At 37.2% G+C, this 25,800-nt stretch overlaps 1 protein-coding gene across 2 annotated transcripts in view; it reads right to left on the bottom strand.

Moving 5' to 3' along the window:
- KDM1A (lysine demethylase 1A) overlaps positions 1–25,800 on the bottom strand; it is a 63,138-nt gene that overhangs the window by 29,939 nt on the left and 7,399 nt on the right. Inside the window, exons 2-4 of one of the 2 annotated variants that reach the window (XM_086716009.1) lie at positions 23,995–24,160; positions 9,406–9,465; positions 3,937–4,070 (exon numbers count right to left, since the gene is read on the bottom strand). In XM_086716009.1, coding sequence (XP_086572135.1) covers positions 3,937–4,070; positions 9,406–9,465; positions 23,995–24,160 — 360 coding nt within the window. The remainder of the gene's footprint in view (positions 1–3,936; positions 4,071–9,405; positions 9,466–23,994; positions 24,161–25,800) is intronic. The other variant, XM_025933580.2, reaches the window with a different exon arrangement.

Below are 25,800 nucleotides of genomic sequence, written 5' to 3'. Positions count from 1 at the left end.
CATATAATTTATATATATATAATGAAGAAGCTGCAAGATATTTAGCCTAAAAAAAAAACCAAAAAGACAAAAAAAACCTAGTAACTTGCCAGTATCATACAGCTGACAAGGACCAACTCAGTTACATGACTCTGGAGATACTGAGCAGGTAAAATCCACAAAATCAGGGGCACCTGGGTGGCTCATTTGGTTGAGCATCTGACTCTAGCTCAGGTCATGATCTCACACTTGGTGAGTTTCAGCCTGGCTCTCTGCTGTCTGTGCAGAGAGCCTGCTTCGAATCTTCAGTCCCCACCCCACCCCACCCCACTGCCAGCTCCCTGCTTCTGCTCTCTCAAAAATAAACAAACATTTAAAAAAATCCACAAAATCAGGGGCACCTGGGTGGCTCAGTCGGTTGAACGTCCGACTTTGGCTCAGGTCATGATCTTACAGTTAGTGAGTTCGAGCCCCGCGTCAGGCTCTGTGCTGACAGTCAAATCCTGGAGCCTGCTTTGGATTCTGTGTCTCCCTCTCTCTCTGCCCCTAGCCCACTCGCATTCTGTCTCTGTCTCTCTCAAAAATAAATAAACATTAAAAAAAATTTGTTTTTTAAATCCACAAAATCAAATGATCAATTAGATATGCAGAGGTGGCAGGGGGAGGGGGGAAGAGATGCCAAGGATATTCCAGTTGGGGCTTGTACAACTAAATGAGTTGGTATGTTACTCACTAAACGAGGGCCACTCAAAGAAGGGATAATGAGTTTAGTTTCAAGACAACCAAAAAGAGATACAAGACTAGCATCTAGATAAAGAGCTAGGGTTCTTGGGGCGCCTGGGTGGCGCAGTCGGTTAAGCGTCTGACTTCAACCAGGTCATGATCTCGCGGTCCGGGAGTTCGAGCCCCGCGTCAGGCTCTGGGCTGATGGCTCAGAGCCTGGAGCCTGTTTCCGATTCTGTGTCTCCCTCTCTCTCTGCCCCTCCCCCGTTCATGCTCTGTCTCTCACTGTCCCAAAAATAAATAAACGTTGAAAAAAAAAAAAAATTTTTTTAAAATAAAAAAAAAAAAAAGAGCTAGGGTTCTTAAGAGAGTTAAGGTCTGGAGCCATTTGCTTATGGGTGATAAATGAAGCCAATGTACAGAAGAGGGGTCCTAGAGCAAAAATACACCAGAGGCAGGAACAGACTGTAAGGAGCCTTAAGGAACTCCAACCAGTTCACAAAATGGCCTTTTTTTTAAAGATAAGACTACAAGGCTGTCAGAGAAGACAAACAACCAGGTAGGCAGGAGAAAAAACAGAATACTGTGTTAAACTAAGTGTGTTTAAGAAGAAGGGAGTGGTCAATTATTTCAAATACTGCTGAAAAAGCAGTAAGATGGGGAATGAAAAATATTATGGTACCATCAATAGACTCTAACATAAATGCTCTTCAAACTGAATACACATCTGTAAAAATGCAAGACCAACTAAATACCACCATATTTAAGTCTTAGCTAAAAATTAACTGCTCCAAAGTTCAACAAAGAAATGTGGTTCTGTATAAATAAATATAATTACAAAGGGATATGACCAAATTCATAAGCACCCTCTACTTTTCTCGGTGGCCACGGTCAAGGCAAAATGGACTTCCTCACATACACACCAGGCCCAAGTTCCTCACCCTTCAACAGAAGCCGTTTTCCTCTGTCCGTCCTATCAAATAAAGCTCAAGTCATGGTATGTAGTTCAATAATCCTAACGTTGTGGTTTCAAAATTTAGAGGCAAAAGATGTAGTTTAAGATGAGAGAACTGAGGGGCGCCTGGGTGGCTAAGTTGGTTAAACGGCTGACTTCGGCTCAGGTCATGATCCCGCGATCCGTGAGTTCAAGCCCCGCGTCGGGCTCTGTGCTGACAGCCCAGAGCCTGGAGCCTGTTTCAGATTCTGTGTCTCCCTCTCTCTGACCCTCCCCCGTTCATGCTCTGTCTCGCTCTGTCTCAAAAATAAATGAATGTTAAAAAATAAATAAATAAATTTTAAAAAAAAATGAGAGAACTGACACAATTCTCATAAGAGAATGATTTGTGTTCAGTTTTATAGCCAAAGGCCACAACTCTAACCTGGGCCAGTCCTTACTTCCCGAAATCTGGATTTTGGTCACAGAATATAAATCAGAGAAAACAGAAATCACTGTAAACCAACCACTCAAATTCAAGTAAAGAATGAAAACTTTCCTCAGAAGAAACAACAAAAAAAATGACAATCTTATTGAAAAAGCCCATTCAGATCAAACGTTGATATGCTATACACAGAAGCTGATTCTAAGACAAACAAGTGTCGAAATATACAGTATGAATTTTCCATTCACTTTTTAAAAAAAAAATCACCGTTTTTTTCCATACACCCCAAATCCCTTTATTCTGTACTACGAGAACCCAGCACAACCCACCAATTACTCTAGCTAAATAACATTTAGCAATCTAAGTTCAGCAGTGGTTTTGCAATCTAATACCCAATATAAAGAAGTTAGTGGTAGCTAAAAAGCAGATATGCTAAAAATGACATCCCTGAACTATATTCAAAGTAGCTAAAATTACAACATAAATTTCTTTTACTTTATATCACCTTAGAGTATAATGAATATGTGCTGCCCTTTTCTACTCTATGGCTAAAAAATTTCTGATGAATAAAGGACATGAAAGAAAAATTCAGAGAAAAAATAGCTAATAAATGTGAAGAAGTCAGTCTAAGTAATTAAAGACATGGAAAAGAAATGAAATATTTTTAGTCTATTACAGCAGCATAGATGATCATCATTTTGATAACCAAAGCAAGGGCAGAGCAATGGGAGTGCCGACTGACTCAGTCTCTCTGGGAGGCAATTTGACAATATATATCAAAACTGTTCCTATTTTTTGACAAAGTAGTTTTTCTTCTAGGACTCTACCATTAGGAAATAATAACCAGAGATAGACTCAAGAATGTATAAAGCTACTCAGAGCTTAATAAAGCACAAACAGACATTTAAATGCCTAAATTAAAAGTATGACTCAACTGTCAGATGAAATATTATGCAGACATTAAAATCAAGCATTTGGCCTGAGAAGGAGGTTGAACGAGATGACAAGAACAGAGTAAGAGTTTCTTTCATCCTGAGAAGGAAAGACAAAATGATTATTTAAAAAAAAAAAAAAAAAGTTTTGGAGAGCCTGGGTGGCTCAGTTAAGTGTCCAACTTCGACTAGGGTCATGATCTCACAGCTTATGAGCTCAAGACCTGCATCGGGCTCTGTGCTGACAGCTCAGAGCCTGGAGCCTGCTTCAGATTCTGTGTCTCCCCCTCTCTCTGCCCCTCCCCCATTCTCTCTCTCTCTTCCTCAAAAATAAACATTAAAAAAAACGTGTGGGCACCTGGCTGGCTCAGTCAGTAGAACACCAGACTCCTGATCTCCGGGTTGTGAGTTCAAGCCCCACATGTGGTGTGGAGTTTATTTAAAATAAGAGGGATGTCTGGGTGGTTATGTCAGTTGAGCATCCAACTCCTGATTTTGGCTCAGGTCATGATCTCATGATTCGTGGGATCAAGCCCCACATCAGGCTCCATGCTGACAGTACAAAGAGAGCCTTCTTGGGATTCCCTCTCTCCCTCTCAAAATAAACATTTAAAATAAATAAAAATTTTTTTTTAAGTTTAAATAAAGATTCTTTGCATTTATGAGGTTATGAAGAATGAAAAGGATGCAAAGACTGTATGGAAATAGCATCTCAATTTTTTAAAAACAAAAATTAAGTATACTTCTAAAAAACTACCTGAAGAGAAAAAAAACAACTAACTTTTAACAATGGTTACCTCTGGATAGTGGCACATGTTATAGATAATTTTATAATTCTTTCCTCTCTTTTTCCCCATATTCTCCATAAAAGTAATAAGCACTATTAATAATCCAAATGGAAAAAAGCAGACATGGAAACTTACTGTGCGGTTTCTAATGAACAGAAAAACCTTCTGGGTCTGCTGTGGTCCACTGATAATATCTGGAAAACAGGCTGCTTCTTGAGAAGTCATCCGGTCATGAGGAAGTCTACTCTGGAAAGCTGCACCCTCCACACCTAGCAAAGAAAGCAAAGGACTTCTGGGAAACGTGCAAGTAAACACAAAACTAGGGATAACAAGACTGTGTTTTTTTGCCTGAAGAACCCCTGTAAAGCTCTGCCTCATTCACAGACTGATCTTACTTCCTTTAAAAAAATTTTTTTTATTTTGCCCAAAAGCTCAACATCTTTAGAATTTACTCACTTTTTTGAGCTTAACATTCCAAAAATTACAGTTTAGTAATGAGTGACACAATCTACCTTAGAAAACATAACAAAGCCTTGAGCATATTTTCTTCATCCACAACATAACTTTGTAACACTAGAAGATACTCTAATTAAAATTAGCATCACTGATAGTGCACATTAAATCTTAAAACTAAAGAACTAGAATAGAGGAAAATATGTGAACAGAAAAGCAAAAGAAACTAGAGTGAAAACACAACCAAATGCTGTCTTTTAAGATTACAGCAGAGAACACGGAGAGGTCTTTAAGGTTTAATAACCAACAGTAAGGAACGCATATCTCATCAGTGGTACCACCCATTAGTTCCATAAGTCAATACTGGCAAACAGTGAGAACAGTTAGGCAGACTACGATGAAGACACAGAAGAAAGCAAGGAATTTACCTTTCCCAGCAAAAACATTGGGAATGCTTTACTACACACTGCAAGTAAAGTATGCTACCGCATACTGTATACTACATGTACATATAATGTATACATATCCTCTATACAAGTAAAATTGTATTATTTTGAAGTGTATTGTTTTGAAACTCTTCAAATTGGGTATTTTTATATGTAGTTAGTACATCGTAGTAGTTAAGGACATCTTTCTAAGATGCCCTTACAAATATACTTACATGAATTTTACCTCTATCTCTAAGATCACCTTATAAAAGATATACTTAACTACCAGCTCATGGAAATATCAAGACATAATTTAAAGAGTTTCAGAATTCAACACCATTGAAGTGATTATATGCAATCAAATAGGCTCCAGATATCCATATTTAATCATTTAAAGCACATAAAACAAGAAGTTAGAAACACTGATAATGGAAACAAAATTAAAGGAAAGGCACAGTGAGACTAAGAAAATAAAAAGAACAAGGCAGGTAAAGATGTAACTTAGAAAATTATAGCTAAGCTATTAGGGTGTTGTTTCCACAAAGACATTAAACACTACCTAGAAATGGTTAACAAGAGGTCAAGCAAAAATGCCTAATGCTAATATGGACTGCATATTAAGAAACAAAATTCTTGGGAGAGAAGAAAAATTTACCCACTGACAGTAGATAATGAGGACACATGTACTTACATTACTAAACCAACAATTCTCTCATTTAATGAATCTAACTTAAAAACTGTCAGGATGATTAATTATTCCCTAAGGAAAAAAATAATCAGTAAGAGCCATACTACTGAGGGTAGAACATGAAATTAAGGCAAGAAAAAAAAAGGCTGGCTATCGGGGATATAGGTTATTTCAGTAATGTGAAATTTTCTAAAACTATATATAGCTTTGATGTCCCTAGTCACCTACCACCCAATCAAAATAAACAAAAATTAAAACCAAGACCAAAAACATGTCTCATTATAATGGGCATTATCTACACAATAATCCTGAGTACTCAGAACAAATATCTCTTAAAATAGGTTACCTTCATAAGTGTATACGATTAACATGAAAACCAACGAACTCTACAAACCGTACTTCTTCCTCCCCAAAACGGGTAGTTTTCTTTTTTAGCTATACTAATTTCTACATGCTTATTAAGTCATCATTGAACAGTAATCCTACTGCAAAATATTACTGTCAAAGACAGTCAAAAAACCACATAGGGAAAAACACTAAATTTTATGATATTTGGCTCCTCATTCCAAGTGCTTGTATGTCAAAAATCACTCTAAAATAGTTGGCTAACTTTGAGAATCTTGAGAATATGTAACAATTAAAAAAATTTAGGGGCGCCTAAGTGGCTCAGTTAGTTAAGCATCTGACTTTGGCTCAGGTCATGATCTCGTGGCTCCATGAGTTTGAGCCCTACCTGGGGTTCTGTGCTGACAGCTCAGAGCCTGGAGCCTGCTTCAGATTCTGTGTCTCCCTCTCTCTCTGCCCCTCCCTTACTCACTTTCTGTCTCTCAAAAATGAATAATTTTTTTTTTTTTAATTTACTTAAGTCATGTGGCAGTTTTAGAAGTATCTTTAGGGGTACCTAGGTGGCTTAGTCAGTAAGCGTCCGACTTCAGCTCAGGTCATGATCTCATTGTTCATGGGATCAAGCCCTGCATTGGGCTCTATGCTGACAGTGTAGAATCTGCTTCAGATCCTCTGTCTCCCCCTCTCTGTGCCCTGCCCCTGCTTGCTCTCTCTCTAAAATAAACAAACATTAAAAAAAAAAAAAAAGTGCCTTTAAATCAAACACCAAATGATTATCAAAAGGAATTAAAGAAGCCAAAAGTTGTGACACTAATATATGTGTGGAGTAATATTCTTCTCCATTTCTCTCTTCTACATAACATCCAAAACACCCAGTTATTCTTAAATACTTTGTCAATTTTTAAAAACAAAAAAGTCTCTACTCTGTAATTATTTTCTTCCTCTTGGTTTTTAGGGATGAAGACTATTATTTCAAGGAAGGAAGAACACTATCAATATAAAAGTGAAAATTGTATAACATAAAATTCTAACCATTTATCAAAGAATCAAAAAATAGGTTAACTTGGAACCTAAGCTGTTCAAAAACTAAGTAAAGCACTCTTTTAATACGATATTTCCAAAATGAACTAACAGACCACTCTGGATAATGTAACTCATAAGTATCACCTTTTGAAGGAAAAACCTTAAAGAATACAATTTACTTTAATAATATCCTTATTAAAAAGTACCAGTAGTACATATAATTCAGCCCTAATTTACACTTAGTGTTTGTGTGCTCTTAACAGAATCTGGTATTCCAGAAATTTAGAATGTTTCAAAGATGCTATCCTAATTTTTTTAAAGCTTCAAGGCTGCCTACATATCAATCTTGCCCCTCAGTTCAATTCCTTTCTCTCAATTTCACACAGGAAATTCCAGCATCACCTTTCAAAATGCAGTCATGCTAAAGCAGAAATGCCTTTCTAATGGTCTGACAGGCTCACACTTTCTCTGAAAACATAGTTAAAAGTCATAAAATATTTAAGGGAATATAAAGACCTTTTTGGGTAGATTAGAGAAGCAGAAAGGGGCGGGAGGGAGGTGAGGATATAGACACTCTATTCCATGAAATCATTTCCTCCCTGATTCTGACATATAAGTAGCACCTTGAGTAGAATAAGGTAACAGAGATATAACACTTAAAAGAAAAGAAGGCCTCCATAAAAGTTACTAGCTTTCATTTCTTTTTCACGAGGTAGATAAATTAACTAGATTTCTAGTTGAAGAGGGAAAACAAAAGTCTCACAAGAATCCTCATACAAAAGACTACTTAGATTAGTAAACTCTAGATGCACCATATTCAGTCCTATAATAGTTTAAAAATAAAGAATAGGGTAGAGGAAAGAAAAAGAGGAGAATCATATAATTTCTTTTGCTTTAGATTTTTTGTTTTTAGGGTAAACGCACACTTTAAATGATTCTATGAGGGAGGATATAAGGACTAGTCTATGTATAAGAAAGAAGATCTCTGGGTTCTCTCACTCCTCCAAGTGTTTGTGTATCCTTGGTCGTACCATTTAACTGTTTCAAGTCCTCATCCATAAAATGGGTGGATACAATATCTGTTTGACTGCAGGAAGTTAGAGAAAATGACCTCAAGTTCCCTTAACTTTTAAGATTTAAGATGTATACACCAACTTGATGTGGATTTATAAAAGTCAAGATATGATCCTGGTCCCAAGATACTCATGAGGGTCATTTGGCTTTATTTAAAAAAAAAGAATGTTGATCGCTTACAAGCACATGCTTCTAACTGATCATCTTACAAATGCATGCTTCTGAATATGGCAAAGATCTGAAGAGAGATCTTGAAGGGTTTAGAATAGTCACCACCACTCTTGGAAACACTGTAAAAAAATCATGTTCTACTAAACAGTAAGTCAGAAGCACCACAGTTTTATATGAAAGTCTGTTTTTACTTTCAGCAATACAACATATTATTTACTAAAGCAAAAGAGTAAATTTACTCACGTTAAAACAAAAAGCAACAAGAAAACTCAATTTATTTCTTCAAGATTAAAGCTCTAAAGGCTATCTCTGATCCTCAACAGTTCCATGGAAGATCCAATTGTGCATCATTTAATAAAGAGCATTCTTAAAAGGTTTATCTGCCACAGATACTCTGAATGAGGATTTTAACTCCTCTAAAATAACCATGTACTGATTATCAACCTCCAATCCTTGGGACAGCACTGAAACAAGTCTACCTCTAACATTCTGGATCCCCTAAGTACTAATTGCTGCATTAACAGTGAATTTTGACCCAAGAGAGTAAAATACAAATATTTCCTAGACCTGGTGTACACAAACTGCAAAAGACAAATAATTTTAAAGTAGACTTAACAGCTGAAAAGTGACAAACTCCAAAAGTGAAGTAACACCTATTCCAGTTCTATCATAATGTATATACATGTATCAGTCAGTTTTGAGCACTGAACCACACAAAAACATCCTGGGCAAAGGATGAAATCCAGACATACTACTTTGGATTCCTGGAACAAACTTTAATGGCTCCAGATGGGCCCTATAAATCATTTAACCTTTTACTTTTTCCTACAAGTAAAAATCTCATAGTTTGGTCTGAAAAGAAAGAGCATTTTGAGCAGACTTTTAAAAAAATGACTAATTTTCATGTGACAAAATGTTTACACTACAAAATAATTGTGCAATGTTAACTGAAAAAAATGTACCCAATACTATCTAACAACCATTTCTGAAAAGTCCCTTACCTGCATAATTCATCTGACTAGTCCTAGAATGCCTTTCCGTCCTATTTTTTTTTTTTTTTTTGGAAGGCTTTTGGCCTATGGCTCCTCCTCTCTGTGTGTTCAGCTATATTTCTTTTTAAAGGTCCCATGATTCTGTTTTATATGTTTACTGTTACTATAAAAGCTGCTGGGGAGAAAAGTACCTGCCATCTCCTCAAAAACATGAAGAGTGGAGGGCTGAGATCGGCCTGAGGACTTCAAAAGGTTTTGCTTGCCTTTGTTCTGGCTACACTCTCCTATTCTACTACTCTGTCCTGCGAGTTAAATTTCCCCTGTGCTTCTGGCTAAAATGTGGATACCACAGCCAAAAACTCTTGCAAGCATCAATCCCTGACTTGGCGGCTCTTGCTACTAAGTGGCAAGCATCTAATGCCACCCTCACCTGATGCTTGGCCGTCTCCATACCCTCCAGAACTGTCGTCTTGAAGTCCTCCTGCTTGCCCTGTGGAAGGAAAGAGGAGAACTCAGGGACCTTACTCCATAAATTAAGATAATATCTGGACATAAAGGCCTAATAGTTGGCGACTCACAAATTCACCACCAACTAGTAAACCCATATTCAAGAGAGCTCCTTCTTCTCAAATCAGGCCCAGGGAATCACATCATAGTCTTCCAAATTCTGGTCAGAAAATTTCAACTGTACACACTGATTCTTGTTGAAAAGTAGGAGAACAAAGTACATAGTATTTCTAATCACTAAATCCTTCCTGTCAGTCCAGCATGGATTGGGGGAAAAAAGGATTCCAGATGTCTTTTACTACTTGTTGCTATGCTAAGAGTGGTAGGTGTGGCAGGGCTCTAGGGTCTAGAGCTGCAGCAATTCAGCATCTGCTCAATCTCTTTATCTTCACCTTTCTATCCAAAAAGAATATACATAAAATGACAAGACTTACAATTTTATTTATGTATTTTTAAGTAGGCTTCACGCCCAGCATGGAGCCCAAAGTGGGGCCTGAACTCATGACCCTGAGATCAAGACCTGAGCTGAGATCAAGAGTTGGACGCTTGACCAACTGAGCCACTCAGGTGTCCCAAGACTTATAGTTTTAATGAAAAATTCTCCCTTTGACTTCAAAGAACTGTAAAGACTCAGCTCCAAAACAAGTGTCATTTACTAAGCATGCTAGACAGTGCTAGATCTGAATATGCCAGGCCTCCTTAGTAAAACTTTCAACTGTACCACAAGACACCCTGCAGTCATATGCCAAGTAAACTAGATAGACACACACAGTGGGGGGGGGGGGGGGGGGTAGGGGGAGATATGGTAGGGAGGGGGTCTCCTACCTCAAGCTACACAGTAAGCCTAAGAAATTTTCCTCATTGACTAATATACAGAAAACTTCAGAAAAGTATCACAGCTTGAAAGTTCAATCAAAGTCAGGATAGATGATCTTCTGGACTCTTCCAAAATCTATCACCAAAACAGATGCTATGATCTTCTTAAGCTTCTGTCTACCTGGTACTTTATGGGGAAACTACAGCATGATCTTTGGAAGATATGAAAACACTCTCCAGTGATCTAAAACTGGACAAGCTTCATTAAATAGTTTATTTTAAAAGAATCTCAACAAGAAAGATTATCTACCATTTGAATTAAAGGGGAACAGGAAAGTGAAAATGACATCTCTATCTTCATGTATACCAAAGTGTTTAGATAAAAATGATTCCTGACATTAGAATATGTTGCTAGAAGGTACACGCTCTGCTGTTAAGGTAGAATAGAATCTCATTCCAAAGCTATCTCACTATACTCCTGACAGGCCCTTTAGGTTCTAGAAGGTTATGGTTCTCATACAAGGCACAAGGTATAGGATTTGTTGTTTACAGCCTTTAAAAAAGGGCATATAATTATGAAGAGATGACTCCAGTTACAAAATCCAATCTGCAAACATCTTGAAAATGCAGGCCCTATGTTAAAATTTTTAAAGTCTAAATAAAAAATACTCACTCTTAATTACTTCTAAATTTATTCATAAAAAATCTTTCAGAGTTTTTTTAAAGAAACTCTTCCAAACAGAACTCACTAGATCAAAAGACTGACTCAAGGGGGGGGGGGGGGCTCAACACAATAAAATAAATACAGTTTCCAAGAAACATTTAAGCATTAGGAACAATATAGCTCCTCTCTCTCAAATTACGTTCCCAGCTTGGCAAAGAATAAAAGCAACAGTCTCTTGTCACAAAGGCATCTCACCATTTCTAAAAATAAATAAAACAAAAACCACTTTCATGCTAGCCATTAAGTCTGAATTATTTTATCCTTCCCATTTCTATCATTTTCCTTCTTCCCCCGCTACATGTCATACAGAATGCTATATTATTTTAACCTGCAGGTAGCTCTTGACTGTTTTCTATCAATGGTATTTAATAGAAACAGATTTCTTAAGCCTGACTTATGTGCTCAAAAGGTTAACAAGATTGCTCTTTTATAACAAGGCAGGGAAGTCTTTTTTGTCTTCTGCTTTTGAAAAAAGGAACAAAATTCATATACTGCTAGTTGATAAAAATATATAGGAGTAATATGAAAAATATTCAATACCCTGGGAAGATTTTTTTTAAAGGGATGTCTCTTAACAGCAGAAAGTCAAAAAAGAAACTCCAAAGCATTGCATAAGCAAAGAAATAGAGCAAAACCAAACAGGCGATATAAACATGTAAGAAATTATGAAAAACAAAATAAGTGCTTAACATTAAGTAAAGGAACAACATATCATTTGACTTGATGAAGGTTCAGAAGAGGAGGTTGCTATTTTCTAATCATAACGCAGTCATGAGTATTTGGAGGGTGCCTACTTCTCCAAAGACAGATGATAACAGCATCATCTTTATTAGTGATATTGTAGACCAATTCTTCCATCATTTTCTTAAAAACCACACACATACAAATATTTGCAGCTAACTTTCCATCCAGGATTGTCTCTGATTAGAACATATAAAATGCCGTTATCATTTGCTCTTGGGTCCTTCTGTCCTAGGACTCTGCTGCAAAAGGACATGGAACAGCAGGCAAGTATAGTTGTTATCTTCCATGAGCTCAAACTCAAAATAGAAAATGAAAATATACAAAAGCAACTTTTTCCTATCACCTTGATTGTGGCACTACTGCGGAGACCTCCTTTTGTTTTCATTCTCACTACACACACACACACACACACACACACACACACACACACACTCAAGTTTAAGGGAGACCCTTAAGACCTGTATTTGTGTATATCTTCTACAAATTGAAGATAAAATCTTTTTGATTTATCTTACATAGCAGCTCTTCGGTTGCCCTCCAATAAACCTTCTACAGACCTGTTAGGTTATTCTTGAAGAACAGTGAAGCATTGTAGTTATAGTCTCGATTCAGATTCCCAAGAGACCATTCTGCCAATATCTTAAAAGGAAATCTAAGATGACTTTCAAGTATTTTTTATCTGACAAGCAAGAAGGGCAGGATCACCGATGTGTTGTTCTCAGGTACATACTGACCAACAGACTCACATTGTGACTATTTAGTTTCTTGTTAATGCTTATTTATTTTTGAGAGACAAAGAATGAGCGGGGGAGGGGCAGAATCCAAAGCAGGCTCCAGGCTCTGAGTGGTCAGCACAGAGCCAGACATGGGGCTCTAACTCACAGAGTGCAAGACCACAAGCTGAGCCGAAGTCAGACGCTCAACCCACTGAGCCACCCAGGCACCCCGTGACTATTTAGTTTCTTGAAATCATATTCATGTTGATAACTTTGTACACAATTTGAGAAATTCCTAACTCTTCTGGGAAGCAATAATTTTTAAACAAACAAAAAAACCCCACAACAATTTATTAAAATTTATTTAATCAAAAATTTACCAAATTTACAGAACAAAGTGACTGCCAAGCTCTTGTTTTCAATCAAACCTGACACGTTAGCAGAGGGGGAAAAATCTTAAAAGTTTAAACCATCTTTAAAGACATAAGTTTCTGCTTTTATTAACACCTCAGTTTATATTTTAATAATCTCACTAATTCAATGTTTACCAAATACCTATCTCAAAACTGCCAAGCACAAATAGAAAGTGGAACAGGTTAAATACTTATTTTCAAAGGGCTTATAATCTACCTGGGGAAAGATAAAAAAAAATATCCACAAAGAAACTTTTTTAAATTTTATTTTTTTATATTTATTTTTGAGAGAGAAAGAGAGAGAGACAGACAGGCAGACAGAGTGCAAGCAGGAGCAGAGAGAGAGACATACACAGAACCCAAAGCAGGCTCCAGGCTCTGAACTGTCAGCGCAGAGCCTGATGCAGGGCTCCAACTCACAAACCATGAGATCATGATCTGAGCCGAAGTCGGACGCTTAACCGACTGAGCCGCCCAGGCGCCCCAAGAAACTTTTTTTTAAAAAAGGGAAACAAGAGGCTAATACAGATGAGGAATCAGGGAAGCTTTTCTCAATAAATCCACAGAGGTCTGGATATACTGGGAGGCAGTCAAACCACCAATATGGTCTAGAACACTTATAAAAGCAAGGAGAAAAGCACAGACATGGTATAGAATGACACAGTACTTACAGAAGTGGGAGAGCAGGATAGGTAAAAGGGACCACCCTCAGTGACAAAACCTAAACTTGATCTTAATAATGGGGTAACTGTATGACCTGTCATAGAAAACAGCAAAACAAGTGATACTTTAATTAAACTAATCCGGTCACTTTGTACCAGATGGATTACAGGAAAAAAGGTGACCTACACAAAGGAGATCCAATTGAAAGGCCGATTAAGTTAGATATCAAGTGAAATTCACTAGAATAAAAAGATGACAATGGAAGTGGATAGGGCATAACAATAACAAGTCAAAGAAGCTATGCACAGGAAGTTACATGACTTTACAACAGACTTGATAAAACGGATAAGGGACTTTCAAGATGGCTCCAAGTTCTTTTAAGTCAGGAGTAGTAATGCAGTGGACCAAATGCAAAATTTAGGGAAAATTTAGGTAAAATTAAACGGAAATATTTTTTACTTAATTACTCAGTCTTTAAAGTAATTAAAGACTAGAACTTCAGGACTAAAACTTTAAAGTCTTAAAAAAATTTTTTTTAATGTTTATTTTTGAGAGAAAGACAGAGCACGAGGGGGTGAAGGGAGGGACAGAAAGAGAGGGGACACTTTAAATATTAAAACACATTTTTTAATGTTTTTATTCATTTTTGAGAGCGAGACAGAGACAGAGGGAGACACAGAATCTGAAGCAGGCTCCAGGCTCTGAGCTGTCAGCACAGAGCCCAATGCGGGGCTTGAACTCACAAACAGAAAGATCATGACCTGTGCTGAAGTTGGACGCTTAACCAACTGAGCCACCCAGGCGCCCCTAAAAAAAATCTTAAAATAGCATGGGGATAACAATAGGCTCAGAGAATTTGAAGCAGTTTTATTTTTTTTTTTAATTTTTTTTTTTCCACGTTTTTATTTTTGGGACAGAGAGAGACAGAGCATGAACGGGGGAGGGGCAGAGAGAGAGGGAGACACAGAATCGGAAACAGGCTCCAGGCTCCGAGCCATCAGCCCAGAGCCTGACGCGGGGCTCGAACTCACGGACCGCGAGATCGTGACCTGGCTGAAGTCGGACGCTTAACCGACTGCGCCACCCAGGCGCCCCTTGAAGCAGTTTTAAATGTATGACTAATCTCATAAGGAAAGTCACAGTTTCAAAGAGGAACTGGTCAACACAGACAAATGACAAAAAAATTTTTTTAAATAATTGAAAGGTAGCGAGTTATTGGTGACTATAACCACTTCCTGCTGCCTTCCAGTCCTCTCCATAGAGAAAGGTGGCTTTAAAAATAACCTCAAATACACTGCTCTTAATGCATCCCTTTCCTAACTTTTTGACTATGATTCTGGACAGAATAAATGATCTACAGCAGTTCAAAGAAATGCAAAGGCAAGTGAATTGGGTTCCCTGAGATAGATGAAACTGGCCTAAAGGGAAAGCCTCAGGCATTCCTTTGAAGCACATCATAGGCAGTTAACACAGCTAACATTGATCGATACTCTCCAACAAAATTATCCAGAATGAAATCTATGGGTTCCAACTAGAACAGCAATCCTAGTGTTATACTGTCATTAAGGCCCAGAAAGCAGGAAAAGGGTGCTGCTTAAGGTAGGAACCTGCCTAAAATTTTCTCTACCACTGGAGGAGCAGTAGCACTGCTGATCTACACCTGAAGACTTTTTAACAATGGAGCAGAAGTGAGAAACCTCAGTACCAGAAATCCTACACAAAATAAAAGCCCTATAAGCTAAAAAGGAAAGCAAAGCTTTTAGAAGCCAAAGGAAAGAATGGACTTTTTCATATGCTATTTCCCTCCACATTCCATAGTAGGGATTTTCCTCACCTATTTTGTTGTAAAATCTTGGCTTATAGTTCAGTTTTCAAAATGTTCTAAAGAAAGTTTACAATTTAGATGCTATGTTATGTTGCTCGACTACCAAGCTTAATGTGAATTTGAGTAGTTAACAACAAAGCTTACTTTTCTAGTTATTCACCTGTTTGTTTGTTTGTTTGTTTGTTTTAAGTTTATGTATGTAAGCAATCTCTACGCTCAACATGGGGCTTGGATTCAGGACTCCAAGATCAAGAGTCACATGCTCTTCTCACCAAGCCAGCCAGGTAGGTATTCCTCACCTATTTCTAAAAAGGCCAACAGTGAATTTTACCCTGGACCTGCTAAAGAACTGTAATAACTTTTCACAACTGATAACCATGAATTAATTTCAACAAGAGAATACCTTTTTCCTGCTCAAATAAATTTCTCAGAATGCTGGCTATCTTGTATCTTCCCAGACCACAATCAGAGGCTCTTCCCAACCTCAGTATGATTGGAGTCTACACTGCTACAGGGAGATTTGACTTCTTAGGCATTAATTAATCATATGTGTTCTTCTATCTTCACATCAGAAGATGCCAAAAAAAAAAAAAAAAAAAAAAAAGGAAAAAAACACAACCCTATCTTCAAATGTTTGAGGCCACCGTAATTAGCAAATACTGCAAAATGTTAACATTTGTTAACCCTATTCCTAGTTCAAGTCTGTGTTTAATAAATACAAGATGTTTGTACACAAAAGTGGAATTTATATTTTCTCCTTTGATCTCTCGTATCAAGTCCCATTTTGCAGATGAGAAAATCCTCATAGACAAAGTATCTGTTCTATTATATCATGAGCAGACCAAAAAAGGATGGTAGCAAAAAGAAAGGAAATTATAAAAGTAAAGTTGCTCAGCTAAACAAATTATTAATTTGCCTTAATTAAAAAAAAAAAAAACCTAATCAATCAGTGAAATGAAATCATTAAAAGCAGCTCAATCTGTCAAAGACTGAAACTAAAACTGGTAGCATTTGATTCAGTGGTTTTGGCCAAAAGCAGTTAACAGTTAAGAATCAAGGATCTCAGGGGCGCCTGGGTGGCTCAGTCGGTTAAGCGTCCGACTTCAACTCAGGTCACGATCTCGCGGTCCATGAGTTCGAGCCCTGCGTCGGGCTCTGGGCTGACGGCTCAGAGCCTGGAGCCTGCTTCAGATTCTGTGTCTCCTCTCTCTCTGCCCCTCCCCCGTTCATGTTCTGTCTCTCTCTGTCTCAAAGATAAATAAACGTTAAAAAAAAAATTAAAAAAAAAAAGAATCAAGGATCTCAACTGCTTCATAAAAGCCTAATTCCTTCACATTTCATGTAAAACTTCCAAAATCCAATTTGGGGAAAAACATTTAAAAACAACTTCTGGGTTCTCACCGTCCTTTGAATACACTTTTATCATATTGTTTCTTCATTGTAGCCAGTTATTAAATTTGTAACCATAAAGAGGACTATGAATTCTTTGCAGAAAGACCTAGTCTTCAGCGCTGCACCCTCAGAACCCAGCACCATGCCAGGAACAAAGCACTGTAGTTTTACAATTAACAGTTGTATAATAAAGTCAATGAGGAACTGCCAAGACTGGGGCAATCTTACTTTGCGTAGAAAATGTCTCCACTTTTTCTTTTCTTTTCTTTTCTTTTCTTTAAATTTCCTGTCCAGGGGCGCCTGGGTGGCTCAGCTGATTGAGAGTCCGAGTCTTAATTTCAGTTCAGGTCATGATCTCAGTTTGTGAGATCGAGCCCCATGTCAGTGCAGAACCTGCTTGGGATTCTTTTTCTCTCCCTCTGCCCCTCTCCCCAGCTTGCACTCTCTCTCAAATTAAAAAAATAAATAAAAATAAAGAGTAAGGGAGCCATCTGTCTTCTTTAAGGGAAAAAAAAAAAAAAATCCCTTCCAGGGCATTGGGCTTAGCTGGTGGAGCAGGTGACTCTCGATTTTGAGGTTGTGAGTTCAAGACCAGTGTAGAGATTGCTTAAAAATAAAATCTTTAAAAAAAAAATTTTTTTTTCACTTCCACACTATTTTTAAAAATAATTCTTCCAGTAAGCCAAAAATTTAGGAAGACTTACTTTCGTCCCACTCTTTTTCCAAGTTCCTCCAAATTTTTATACTAAAATTTAATATTTCAGATTCATTTTACCTTCTGTTACAGATTTATGTACACATCTGTACCTCTGCTAGGCTATAAATCATCTGAGAGTGGGGACCATGTATTGCATAGTAATATATATAGCTTGGTCCAAATGTTATCTCTCAAAATATAAAAATTTTGAATTAATCTGCGCTTTTTTCTCAGTCCTCCAGTAAATTATTCTGAAGCACAGTTCCAAATCAGAACACTGAAATGATGCTATACAAAAAAGGGGGGGGGGGCAAGAAAAATAATCCTAGGTCTGCTTTCTAAATGTATGCATCATATTTCATATAAGGAGAACTAAAATGATTTCAGGCACTTATTTGACACTAGCAGGCCAAAATGGCAACATAAACAATCCTGTTAGGAATGAATTTCCCAACAACTTCTAGTAGATCTACAAAAGAGGGTCTCCTGCTGGGTATGGGGTTGTAACAGAATTCTATAATTCTCCCTGTGGAGGTAATCCGAGTCCATTTTCAGGAAACCTGCAAGTTACACCTGCTCTCTGATTGCACCTGAAGGTACAACAAGAGAAATCAGAGAGAAAAGCCTGGGATAAGCCACTTGAAAATAATTATGGCATGATAAAATTATTCACCAAACTCTGACCGTAACTAGCCATGCCGCCAAACCCAGGACTTTACTGAATACCTCAGTATGACTGCCTCACAGCACCTAAGAACAAAGAACTATGAAAATATAAGGACTGTTACATAAGTATTAGGCCACCGTTTATTTTTTTCCTCTAAAAAAATTAAAAAAAAAAATTTTTTTTTTTAATGTTTATTTATTTTTGAGACAGAGACAGAGCACGAACGGGGGAGGGTCAGAGAGAGAGGGAGACACAGAATCCGAAGCAGGCTCCAGGCTCTGAGCTGTCAGCACAGAGCCCGACGTGGGGCTTGAACTCACTGACCGCGAGATCATGACCTGAGCCGAAGTCGGACGCTTAACCGACTGAGCCACCCAGGTGCCCCCCAAAAAAATTTTTTTTAACATTTATTCATTTTTGGAGAGAGAGAGAGACAGAGGGTGAGCGGGGGAGGGGCAGAGAGAGAGGGAGACACAGAATCCGAAGCATGCTCCAGGCTCCAAGCAGTCAGCACAGAGCCCGACGCGGGGCTCGAAACCACGAGCCATGAGATCACAACCTGAGACGAAGTTGGACACCCAACCGACTGAGCCACCAGGCGCCCTTTTCTTTCTTTTGAAGTAAGGAAATCCATCTTCAGCTCTTCTCTGGTCAAATTCTATTATTATACTAAGTTGTAAAGGACAGTTCAAAAGATTCTACCTTTTAGATTTTTTGCTATACTGAATAAGCAATTCATAAAATATTTGGTCATCAATCTTTTGTCATAAATATTTTCATTTTAATAGTATTTGTGATCAAACTTCACTGGATTTTAAACTTTTCTACCCATACACATATTCTATATATTTTATATAATTTAGTATTCTTTTTTTTTTTTTTAATTTTTTTTCAACGTTTTTTATTTATTTTTGGGACAGAGAAAGACAGAGCATGAACGGGGGAGGGGCAGAGAGAGAGGGAGACACAGAATCGGAAACAGGCTCCAGGCTCCGAGCCATCAGCCCAGAGCCTGACGCGGGGCCCGAACTCACGGACCGCGAGATCGTGACCTGGCTGAAGTCGGACGCTTAACCAACTGCGCCACCCAGGCGCCCCTATAATTTAGTATTCTTACTAATTTATGTTGCATCTCCTTTCATGTGATTTTGTGAAATATTCTTTCAACCGACAATAGGACTATTACATGAAAAGGGCCCCAAAATTATTAAAACCACAAAATTTTTTGGTCATACCAATCTTTCACATCAATGATTTCTGTACGTTAAACAGCCCACATCTCTTTCAAACACACACCACACCCCCCCCCCCCAAATTACCATGTAAGACAGAAGAGAGGGCAGGTACTTTCTTTTATTTACATTATTGTAAGAGTTATTATGTGTTCTTAAAAGAATATAAACAAGGAGATAAAGTGATTCTTCCTACAGTCATTCAATAAAATAGATTATAATACAGAGCTGTCATCAATCAGCTAACCATATCTAACAAAATGAACCAATAATTTGACATAAGCCTTTGAGCTTCATTACAGTATTAGCATACCACTGAGGCTGGAAAACTGGTACACAGACATATGCATGTGCTTTTACATATATATATTTAAAAAAAAATTTTTTTAACATTTATTCATTTTTTGATAGACAGAGCATGAGTGGGGAAGGGGCAGAGAGAGAGGGAGACACAGAATCCGAAGCGAGCTCCAGGCTCTGAACTGACAGCACAGAGCCTGACGCGGGGCTCAAACTCATGGACCATGAGATCATGACCTGAGCTGAAGTCGCTTAACCGACTGAGCCACCCAGGCTCCCCCACATATATGTATTTTTTTTTTTTTAATTTTTTTTTTTTTCAACATTTATTTATTTTTGGGACAGAGAGAGACAGAGCATGAACGGGGGAGGGGCAGAGAGAGAGGGAGACACAGAATCAGAAACAGGCTCCAGGCTCTGAGCCATCAGCCCAGAGCCCAACGCGGGGCTCGAACTCACGGACCGCGAGATCGTGACCTGGCTGAAGTCGGACGCTCAACCGACTGCGCCACCCAGGCGCCCCTGTATTTTTAAACATACTTCTGATATCTCTGTTGAGAAATTCATTAACTTAACATCTTGAGAAAGGCATTTTAATAGCAATTTCAAATTTCATTTTATTGTTTTAAAGCAAGCTTCCATGAAAGTGTTAAGCTTTATACAACTAAGCTATTTCTAACCCAAAATGAAATATATCTTCCCAAACCAGAGTTCCTAAACAGCTATCCAACACAAAATTTAAATTCAGAAACTACTAGTAAGACTTTTCTGAAAATTTTCAACTGCTGAAAGGCAGTGGAGAAAAAAATCATGTTTTTGCATTAAAATTAAAAAGCTAAGTGCTAACAAATTAGTTAATACAGTAAAACGTCTTTGAGGAATAATCAAACATACACAGGGTAACAACTGAGCCAAGAAAGGAAAAAAAAAAAAAAATTCACTAACGGAAGGCCACTTTAACAGTGGTATCGAAACCAGTAAAGACCAACTGAGATTTTTACTCTACTTTATAGATGTTCCCATATTATTTGACATTACTAATAACCACACGATTCCAAGGACATTTTCAGGTTCAGTTGGCATGACTTTAAAAAACACCTTTATCTTGATAGATGAGGTACTAGGAAACCAAATAAATCCATCATTTGTTAAAACAAATATATTCAGAAGTGTATAAATGTAAAAATACACAGAAACATTTAGGAAAACTTTAATTTTAAATATAAGCAGCAATACTTAGCATGAAAAATACGTTATTTACTCATGTGACTACCGTAGGACTATAGGCCACATTCAGTTATCATCAAAAGCAAACAAATATAAAAATAATTTTTAAGCCACAACATAGAACTTCCCAATTACGTAAATCCAAACAAACAACAAAACCAACATCGTTTCCATAAGTTCAACTTTGATATTGAGATTTTTCCATTGACCAAAATTCACTAAACTCGATTATCAAAACAACCAAAATCATCTCTCCCAGCCAGTCTCTTTACCTCTTTAGTTCACTCTAATAGAGCACATCAGATTGATTTTTCCAAAAAATGTATTTTGTACAACGCCTCTCACTCAAAATACAAAATATCTCAGTGCCACCCTGACCAGATCCTCTCAGTGTTTAAAGGACGAGTTCAAATTTCTTAGCCTTGTCATGAAGGCTCCAACCTTCCCTTCTGGCCTCCTCTCAGAATTCTCCTAAAGGAATCTTCTCCAGTAATATTATCTGACCCAACGGATTTTGCAAAACCTTGTGCTAACAAAATATTTTATTCTCAACATCGTGGAAAGCAAAGCAAAATTTTCTAAACAAACTTAAAAGCTGGTAAAAATGAAACGTATTCAAACCTTACTTACATATTTAAAGAGAGTAAATTAATTTCTCATCTAAAATGACCGAGATGAAGAAAAGATTTGGTAAAAAACAAGATCCACATCTTCTCTCAAAAGACCTTAAGATACCCATATGACAATGCTCTGTTCAATTTTTGAATGAAAACTCAAGTGAAAGAGCTAGTTCTGATAAGACCGGAGATCTGGAGTCCCTGGACAGTTTCTAAATACTTCAATTCACCTGATAGTATTTTATGATTCACTATTAGGGCCCCATTTAATTCTAAATTACACAGGCCAGTAAGTTGCCACTACTTTACTGGGGAAAGTACTTCCCGAATTCACCCCAGAAATTTTTTTTAAATTTCAAGTTGTTTTAAAGGAAAAATAATTTTATTTTCAGAATCACAAATAATATATTGCAAGTTTTGGCTGTTATCAACACATCTCTAAGCACTGAAGATATTCTAAACTTAAGTAACTTTAACTTTCCCCCCAAATACTAAGATAACTTACTTAAACTAAACCACTGGATAAAAATTTAGCCAGAACATAATATCATAAACACAGTTCCCCAAATCCTAGATCACTTTAATAAGATATTTCCTTCTTGGGCAACAATGCCTGACATTTATGGAAAAACAAATTAAAAAAACAAAATAAAACACCTCTTTCATGAAAAAGAAAACACCAATACCAGGTTTAAAATGTTCAGAGTATATACTAACTTGGTACCTACTCAGGTCAGTTGTTTACTGGAGACACTGACAATTACACAAAAAAAGAGGGTGAGGCAGCATCTAAAATACATCTACTGAAGAATACTTAGAGCTTTTGAACCAAGAAATCAGTAGTCTCTTGACCTATGACAGATATCAAAAGACTTTTCCCCAGTACCTCACCAGAAAGTCTACAGCAAAGGTAGAAGAACAGAAAGGCAAGAACCAAAGAATACAGAAGAAAAAGGAGTAGAGAATCAAGGGAGGAGTTGGAGGCAACGACACGAAGAAAGGAAGAGAGCTAAATGTAAAAGACTAGAAAGAAAAAAAATACCAACAAAAAGAGAGGAGGTGTTCTGAGGTACAGGGAAGGCTGCATTTGCCTCAGGGACACTAGTTCCAGAGTTAATATACCACTCCCAATAGGTGCCCAAGAGGTCATTTTAAGAAAGTTTTGGGAAAGCCATTCTTAGAAAAACCCTGATTCCTAAGATAAATTGAACCCAAAATCTAATCATCTTGTTCTCAATGTTCTCAAACTGTGTTTTTATTATAATTACTATAAAATTACAAGCTTTAATTTTTGAGAGTTTTGGCCAGAATCTGTTTGATAAATTCTAAATCTAAATTAATTTAACTGACTTGTAATTTTCTCTCAAGTGATACATCAGTAATAACCCTATTATTTCAAATAACATGTGGTGATTTATATAACATTACAGAGGAGGGGAAAAAAAAACCTAAAACAAAAGATAAAACTTCTCAAATTAAATATGTCTGTATCTGGGTACCTATGAGAGTCACGCAAGATATAGCAGATGGGATCTGAAACAAACATTCTATTTTTAAAAGATACAGGACCACAAGAATTGAAGAGGTAAATGGGCCTGGAGCTACAGAAATATAAAATGTATTTTAAGAAGAACTTAGTAAAAATTCAAAGTCAAGAAGAATTAATGCAATGCCATTAAGGACAGAAGATACAAAAAATTAAGACCCTACTTTTGTTTGCTTTATCCAAACCAGAAGGGTATCCCTACTTGCTCTGGGTATCCTCAGTAGGATTCAATCTGAGGGGATGTTAGTGAGAATTCCTTAAAGATGTTTGAAGTTCTGAAACCAATACTATAGTCTCCAATAATCTTTCCACTGTCATAGGAAGACTGTGTGAGTTTAAAATCTCTTCATAGCCTTTTCTTCTACCATTCCTTTGATTGGAGGGCTCAATACTAAACGGTAACAGGCACTTAGGCCTTTTCTTTTTGACCTCATAATATATTTTTACATTTGTTCACTAGGATATTCTCAAAACTGATCCCCACTCTGAGGGTTTAATCAGAAAGTATCTAACCATGTGATACATATGTGATTTAACCAGAGTAATTTCTGAACCCTTCTATCTACAAACTCTAAATCAGAGATAAATCTGAGGGGTTTGGTTCTTTGGATTTGGTTTTCTGTATGTTTTCTCTAATTGTTTATTTCTCCAACTTTCCGAGTGCCTTATACTGCCACTATCCTTCCATCCCCATCTTTTACTTTCCTTCTATATATGTACACACACACACACAAAGAATATCAGTATAACTACATATGTATGTATGCGTGCGTGCATATATATTTACACATACATACACGCACTACTGACACACATGGCCAATATCAGAATATAAACCAAAGATAAAGACATAAATAACACTGTAGAATAGGATTTAACTCATTTACTCTTATTTTCAGGATAAAACAAAACTGGTTGGTTACTATTACTCACCAGATGGTTCTTCAGGCTCGCTTTCATTTTCTTCCTCAGGTGGGGCTTGAGGAGGTGGTGGGGGAAGCTTCTTTTCCTTCTCTGCTTTAGCATTTCTCTCTTCTTCTGAATAATATTCATCTTCTGAGAGGTTGGCCAAGCTTTCATCCATCTCTCTGTACTCTACCTATATGGAGATTATACCAGGGAAAGCTAAATACAGTGAACATCTAAAACCAGGGACTTAATGTGGAACCATCAGTGAATGTGAATGGCTTTTTAACTTCAAATTTTAAGGGAAATAAGTAAATAACAAGGAACAAGCTAGACCATAATAGGTAGTTATTAAAAACAAAATCTCAGGGCACCTGGCTGGCTCAGTTGGAAGAGCATGGGACTCTTGATCTCAGGGTCATGAGTTTAAGCCCCACACTAGGTGCAGAGATTACTTAAATAAATAAAACAAAACAAAACCCTAAAATCTCTCATGAAACAATCTCATGTCGGTTCACATTTACCCCAACCTATCAATTTTACATCATAGTACTGACATTTAGAGCAATGGATCTGAGGCTTTTTACAACTCCTAAAACCTTTTAAAATGTGTGTGTGTGAGTGTGTGTGTGTGTGGGTTTGTAGGCATATCTATACATATGTATGTATACATCATAATCACACTAGAAGTTTCAACAAAAGACTAAAATAACCCTGAGATAAAAATATAATCAACTAGAATAACAAGTCTGTCAAATGTCAAGCCTGTACTTCTTCTATTCCATGGCAAAACAGCAAAATTCCAGAAACCAAATGGGGAAAAATGGCAGGTAATAAAAACCGCAAATGGCAACAGTCAAATTGAAACTATGAAAAGGTACGTTTGCTTAAAAAATAACCAATGACCTGATTTCACGGTTCATGTGATCAAGCTCTGCCTCAGGCTCTGCACTGACACCATGGAGCCTGCTTGGGATTCTCTCCCTCCCTCTCTCTGCCCCTCCCCCACTCCCTCAAAATAAATAAACATTAAAAAATAATAACTGTTGACCTAAGAGAGTTGAACAATGAGAGCAAAGAAACCTTAATATAACAAATTAAGAAGTGAAATGGAAATGGAGACTACAGGTCATACTACTAATTCATATTCTAAGTGTAAAGGAGAGAACCAGGTAATAAGTAGAAAGAGGAAGCCTTATCAGGGGTAAAGCCATTAGGATAGGGAAGATTATAATGGACCTGTTTACCAAAATGTATGATATGGTATTACAAATAGTCACCAACCTTAGAACACTGGAAAAACGTCACTGTGACTCCCACCCTTAAAAAACATTCCAGAAAGCCACAGAAACAACAGCTCTCTATTCAGATTCAATTAAAAGATAAAATGAATAAAATAAAAATTTATTAGCTATGGAGACATAGCAAAGACAGTATGTTCTCCACAAATAATGTACCTAACTTATTAGATTTCTGAAATTAATAGTCCTGTGGATTACAGCAAATGTAATCTATTTTAACTTTTGAAATATCTTTGAAATAGTTCCATATGGCTGGCTGCTTTTATATCTGTCTTTTTCTTTTTTTTTAAATGACATGACCACAGGTGGGCAGGGGAGTGGGTGGCTAGGCTAGGGAAGGTAAGAGGGATTGTGTCAGAAAATGGAAACAAAAATTAAGGATAAATTGAACAGTTCTGACCCATGCTCTAAGATTCTTATTTAAACACACAAATAATAGTATTCATCTATCAAATATGAAACACTGAGTACATGATCACAATGGAGAAAACAATTATAAATGAGAGTCTTCCTGCCTTTAATAAGCTGAAAT

This window comes from Puma concolor, chromosome C1 (assembly GCF_028749965.1).
Source record: "Puma concolor isolate L17-30 chromosome C1, mPumCon1.1.hap2, whole genome shotgun sequence".
Lineage (NCBI taxonomy): Eukaryota > Metazoa > Chordata > Mammalia > Carnivora > Felidae > Puma > Puma concolor.
This window is presented reverse-complemented; position numbering and strand designations above follow the sequence as displayed.